This window comes from Terrapene carolina, unplaced genomic scaffold, assembly GCF_002925995.2.
Source record: "Terrapene carolina triunguis isolate 2854851 unplaced genomic scaffold, T_m_triunguis-2.0 Scaffold58, whole genome shotgun sequence".
Classification (NCBI taxonomy): domain Eukaryota; kingdom Metazoa; phylum Chordata; order Testudines; family Emydidae; genus Terrapene; species Terrapene triunguis.
In genome coordinates this window covers 68,274,860-68,281,148 of record NW_020664409.1, presented here as the reverse complement: position 1 = coordinate 68,281,148, position 6,289 = coordinate 68,274,860, and the positions used below count along the sequence as shown (strand labels likewise).

The following is a 6,289-nucleotide window of genomic DNA, read 5'->3' as shown; positions in this document are numbered from 1 at the left end:
GGGCCGGGGAACAGGGAGGGTTGGATAAGTGTGGGAGTCCCGGAGGGCTTGTCAGGGGGCGGAGGTGTGGATAGGGGTCAGGGGGCGGGTATCGGGGGGAGTTGGATAGGCGTGGGAGTCCTGGGGGGCCTGTCGGGGGCGGGGGTGTGGATAGGGGTCAGGGAGGTCAGGGGACAGGGAGGTTGGAACGGGGGTGGGGTCCCTGGGGGGGCAGTTGGGGTGGGGGTCCCAGGAGGCGGCGGTCTGGGGACAAGGAGCAGGGGGAGTTGGATGGGTCAGGGATTCTGAGGGGGGCAGTCAGGGGGCAGGAAGTGGGAGGGGGCGGATGGGGGTGGGGGCCAGGCTGTTTGAAGAGGCACAGCCTTCCCTACCCGGCCCTCCATACAGTTTTGCAACCCCAATGTGGCCCTTGGGCCAAAAAGTTTGCCCACCCCGCTGTAAACACTCCCTGCTACATCAGCTCTACAATACTGAAGAACCACGGCACATTGGGTGATTCTCCCTGGAGCAGTTCAGCCAGCTTGATGACCTTATTACATCAGCCCTGCAGCACAAAGCAGCAGCACCACACCCAACAACTTGGCACAGACTGTTCATAATTTTCGTATTCAGCTTACTTCTTGAAATGTTATTTTCTACCAAATTTGCCCAGCTGGGGCCTTTATCAATCAACATGAGTATTAAACAGGGACACATCTTTGTCTCAAGTAAAAAAAAAAAAACTGGCAAAGTACATGTTTCCATGCAAAAGCAAACAGACATTAACATGTATGAATCAATGTACAAATAAAAATAAAATACAAAACAAGTCAAGATCCAAGTCCATTGACATGCAGAAGTTGCAGGAATCCCAACTGGGTTAGCCTCACTCGCCTCTCCCACTCAGTGCTCTCTCACTTTGCGGCAGGATTCTTGGGAGGCTGCAGTTTGTACGTGCTGAAGTAGTTTACCACTTGCTGAGGCACTTCTGCCAGGACACACTGAGACAGAGCTTCTTTGGGAGCCTTATTAAAAAAAGAACATCAAACTTCAGTCTTAACCATTGGTCAGAGGAGACCTTAAAAGTTTAGGTGTCATCTGTTAATTTGTCCAAACAGAGAATCTACAGCATTTCTCACAGGAATTTGCTACAGTGCCTTTGGAAAAAAGCTTCCCCGCCCACCTTTACCCTTCCACTCCTACTATTAAGTAGCATGCTGCGAAGCAGCTGATTGCCTCCCTCCTCTGCAGTGGAGGATGCCTTTGTGTGGCATATGCAGTTTATAAAGTCTTTTGGGATCCACCAGGATAAAATACACTGAGTAAATTTTTAGCCATGTCAATAAAATCTCTGCTATGCAAGGTTAAAGTGACAGAAGTTAAGCAGCTGAGGTTGGTTAAGTGAGTTTTCATCCACATCCTACTGTCCCAACCCTCATCTGCAGTAAATGCATTGCTTGTTCTACAGTGCAATTCCTCCAAGGTATAGTTAGTTTGTATTTCAAGATCAAACCTGTGATACTAGAAAAAGGAAAGCTTGTGTAATTGAAAACCAGATTTGAGCACATCAGTTCTATACCTGAGTAATCATGACTGCACTGCACTAACTGGCAAATTAATCTACAACTTTCTTCTAGTTTCAATCCGATATATACAGGGTTGGCTTTTTGAGTCCTTCTTTTCCATTCCAGTCTGTCTTCAAGCAGTTCCTTGGAAACTCTACAGCTAATCAAATACTTTCATATAACATCCAGCGGTTTGGGTCTTCTAAATGCTTCTCTTACTCTCTACTTCTAGTTTAACCAAAGTTTAACACACCATTTCCTAGATATTCTTCCAATCTTCTTTTCACATGCCCAAACCATCCAAGCCTCGATTCTTCAGCTTTTGTATAACTAGGACCACCTTCTCATTTCCCATAATTTGCTCATTCTGAATATGGTCCAACCTTGTAACTCCATGCATCTATCTGAACATTTTCATTTCCATTCAAGACGTGCTCGTGTCTCTCTCTCAGTGCCCAGCATTCACAGCCATACAAAAGTGCAGGGCTAATTACCATCTTGTAGATCTTGCTTTTCAAGTTAATAGGCATCCTCCTATTGCAGGCCACTCCACTTACTTCTTTCCATTTAGTCTATGCCTGTCCTGTTCTGCTTATAAGTTAGTCATGGAGTTTACCATTATCCTGTACTATCTCGCCTAAGTAATTGAACTTCTATACCTTTGGTAGTGGCTGGTCCCCTTACGTTTCAGGAAGATGACGAGACTATCAGCGAATCTACAGACCATATACTGTTTTATTTCTGCTCATTTTCATGTAATTTCTTTCAAGTATGCATCACTCTAAATCTTCGTCCGCTTCATTTTTGCTCTGCCCTACGAACATTACATGACCTGCACAAAGTACACGCTACTCTGTGGATATTTTCTTAAAGTGCATCGAGCACCAATGTGAACAAAAGGCCTTGATGTACTTTGACTTTTATTAGAAATTTTTCAGTTTCTTTGACTGGCCTTCTAACTGCGGTAACAGCACCAGTGTACATGTCCTAGAGGAGTCTGATATGGTCTTCACGTATCAGTTTCATTCTCATACACCATCAGATGACTTCTTTCGGAAGGTGGTCATAAGCCTTCTCAAGAACAATGAACACTACGTAAAGGGTTTCTCCTCTTCTCTGCATTAAGATTGCTTGTGGAAAAAATATAAAGACAGCATTGTTGACTTGCCTGGTATGAATCCAAACTGATTGTCACTGACTTTTATTTCTCTTCAGTCTCTTACGAATAACAGTCTCCCAGACCTTCATGGTGTGGCTCATGAGTTTAATGCTGCAGTTACCACAGTCTTGTATGTCTCCTTTTCCCTTAAATAGTGGTAACAATGTGCTCTTTCTCCAGACATCAGCTGAGTCCTCATAATGAAATTAAACAATTGTATCAATATGTTCATGCCTACCTGCCCCAGGCACTTCCATATTTCTCCTGGTATGCCATTGGGGCTGAGAGCTCTCTTATTTTTTATGTTGCTCAATGATTCTACAACTTCTTCTTGGATTGGTACCACCAGAACCTTGTTTGGTTTTATCATATGGCATGATTCTCTTGGATGCTCTTCAATCATAAACCTTTAACAGTAATTATTCTACCATTCCTTAATCTGGTCTTATTGGTTAACGTATTTCCACTTTCATCTTTAAGTACTTTGATCTCACCAATGTCTTTAGTTCTCTTATCACTGGTCTTTTCCAGTCTATATATTTTTCTCTCTCGCCTTTCTTCATTTCAAGACAGGCATATAACCCTTCCAGGGCTTTAGCCTTAGCAGCTACCACCATTTTTTTTGCTTTTTAGCCTTTTTATACTCCTGAAAATCCTGCTGTTAGAGCGTTGCTTGCCAAAGTTTAACGCACTTTTCAGTCTCCAACTAAGGATGGCACTTTAAGTAATCTTTGCAGATTACTACCTTCCCCAACATCAATATGCCTGAACAAATAGTGGAAATCAAGGAAAACTGGTGCATTATTTTAATATGAGCTTTTTACCATGAGGGGCCGGGGGGATAGAACAGAGCATAAAATATACAAAAACAAGAACTAGGAAGTGAGCACCTTAGAAGCTGAGCTGTTTTATCTGTCAGTTTTACTTTCCCCAAATTATTTTTTTGTATATATCTTTGCAAAGATATGAAATTTAAGATGACTATATGACCCAATGTCAACAGTATTTCTATGCTGGATTCCATCTATTGGGGGGTTGCACACTAAATAGAGCTTCCCCACCATTTTGTTTGTGTCTCTGCAAAGAGGGTTTTATTTGCTTTAATAAAACTACCCCAGCAGGGGCACCTATATATCAGAAAATGACTCCCTCACCTTCACACACAAAAATTTGTTTATCAAATGATCCAATGCATGCACACAGGGCTCAATTCTAATCTTAATCCAGATTTACAGCCAGGCAACTCCACTGACTAAAATGGAAATAATCTTAGGTGAAGTCAGAAACATGCTCATTTTCTCCTCCGACAGGACACCAGCATTGGTTTGATTATGCTGAACTGCATATCAGTTCTGAAGTAGATTTATAAATGACATGTCCTGAAAAGACTGGTGAGAGAAGATTGCTAAACTGGGAACAGGTCACCTTTTTTGATCAAAATGATTTACTGGGAGTTCCACGGATGAGCTGGTAGGCTTTCATCTCTTCCTAGCAGCTGATACGAAAGCCATACCTCACTGCTAGCTGAGAGTGTGTTTTCAGGAGGCTTCAGACCTCATTCCAGGGCCAGTCCATATATAAACCCACAGTGGAAATAGGACCACAAGTTATTTCACATGCTATGCAATCTAGTGTACTTCTCTGGTACATATTCAGTAAGGAATGATACTTACACTTTGGAACTGCCTAAATGGCACAAACTGGACAATGTCTCTGATGGCTGGCTCTCCAGTTGGGGACCTGAGACTTCCATTGTCACCATCAAGAAACTCCATGGCACTGAAATCAGCTCCTCCAACGCCAACAATGATAATGGACATGGGAAGCTTTGCGGCATTAACTATGGCGGATCTGGTTGCATCAAGGTCTGTTATCACACCATCCGTGATGATAAGGAGCACAAAATATTGCTGTCAAACCAATATGCACTTTGTTACAATTGAGAACAGCAGAAGAGATAATATTGCATACATGCATACTACAGGTTTACAGGGCATAGAATGGTAACTTTTCAATATGTGAAGCTTATTCTTTGCAATCAAGCATCTAAACTTGTTTCAGGTCTCTTCTGCCTGGTCCAAAAAACCCAACCCTAACTCTCCCTCCCTGCAAAGCACGTCTCCATTGTTACAAGTAAACTCCATTCAAGTTTCTTTTTGGTGGGTTGCCACCATCTCACCACCCCGCTTGCTATGGGCAGGGATTCAGTTCCAGGGACAAACCACTGCAGCTAAATTGAGACCTGCATAAATTTGCTAAACTTCGATTTTCACACTTTTATCTAGTTTCTTTTAGGAACTTCAGGCAGCCTGGACTTAAACTATAATTAATCTTCACCAAGATATGCTCTCCAATAGCTCCCCCTTGGCTCCCTCCATATCTCTTCTCTACCTTGTCTCATTGCTCTTTCTCCCTCTTCACACTACTACTTGTTCCCCACCACTTTGTCCTTCCTCCTCTATAGCTCCCTCCAGCTCTACTTGCTCCACATTTGCCATGATGTCTACGAAACCCAGCCTGCTGATCATGACTGGACAGTTGATAAGCTGTGCTCATTCTTCTTCCTCCCCATCTCTTTTCCTAATCCTTCTAACCTCAATTAAAAACAAAACACAAACCAAACATTTCTACAATACATGTAACTAATGAAGCTGGGCCAATTCTTCATCATGCTCTTTTGCCTATATGTTGTATCCACATCCTCAACTTATCTGTTTGTCTCATTAGATTGGAGGCACTTCAGAGAAGAGACAGTGTCTTTTCTAAGACAGAAAAATGCCCAACACAATGGGGCCCTATTACTATTACAAGATGTCCAATTTATAGAGTTGCCAACCCTCCAGGACTGTCCTGGAATCTCCAGGAATTAAAGATTAAAACTTTAATTAAACATTATGTCATGTGATGAAACCTCCAGGAATACGTCCAAACAGAACTGGCAACCCTATCTCCAAAGTAAAATGTCATGGTTAGTGTGCTCATTTGCATATTAATACTGACAGTTCTTTTCCAGGTTCCAGCTAACTCACAGCAGTGCTGCCGTCTGAGCTCTGGGAACAAAGTGGAAAAGTTTAGAGCAGTGGTTCTTAAGCAGGGGTATGCATACCCCTGGGGGTATGAAGAGGTCTTCAAGGGGGTCATCAACTCATCTAGATATTTGCCTAGTTTTACAACAGGCTACATAAAAAGCACTAGCCGAAGTCAGTACAAACTAAAATTTCATACAAACAATGACTTGTTTATACTGGCCAGTTTTAGTCTTACATGACTCTCGTGCAATCCTGTCTTGGTCACATTAAGTAAAATGAGGATTACACTTGCCCCTCTCACTTGAGGCTAAATGTTGCCCTAAAATGTGTGTGTATTCCAGGGCAGAACTAGATTCTTAATGTTTGTAAAGTGCTCTGAATGTCCTGGATGAAAAGTGCTACAAAATGCCAAGTATTTTTTTTTTTTAATTGACATTCCTATCAGAAAATAAGCTTCATCTGGATGAAAGATTCTTGTTATGCACAATCTGTGAGGAAGCTGTGGCATCCATAAAGCTTAATGGTACCAAATGCAACTTCACAGGGTAAGTTGATAA

The 6,289-nt window shown here is 42.4% G+C and overlaps 1 protein-coding gene across 1 annotated transcript in view; it reads right to left on the bottom strand.

Annotated features, from left to right (window-relative positions):
- Positions 1–715: 715 nt before the first annotated feature.
- Positions 716–6,289, bottom strand: part of CPNE3 (copine 3) — a 63,096-nt gene continuing 57,522 nt past the window's right edge. The window contains exons 15-16 of the mRNA XM_026662904.2: positions 4,377–4,613; positions 716–1,004 (exon numbers count right to left, since the gene is read on the bottom strand). Of these exons, the coding sequence (XP_026518689.1) occupies positions 894–1,004; positions 4,377–4,613 (348 nt within the window). The 3' untranslated portion in view covers positions 716–893. The remainder of the gene's footprint in view (positions 1,005–4,376; positions 4,614–6,289) is intronic.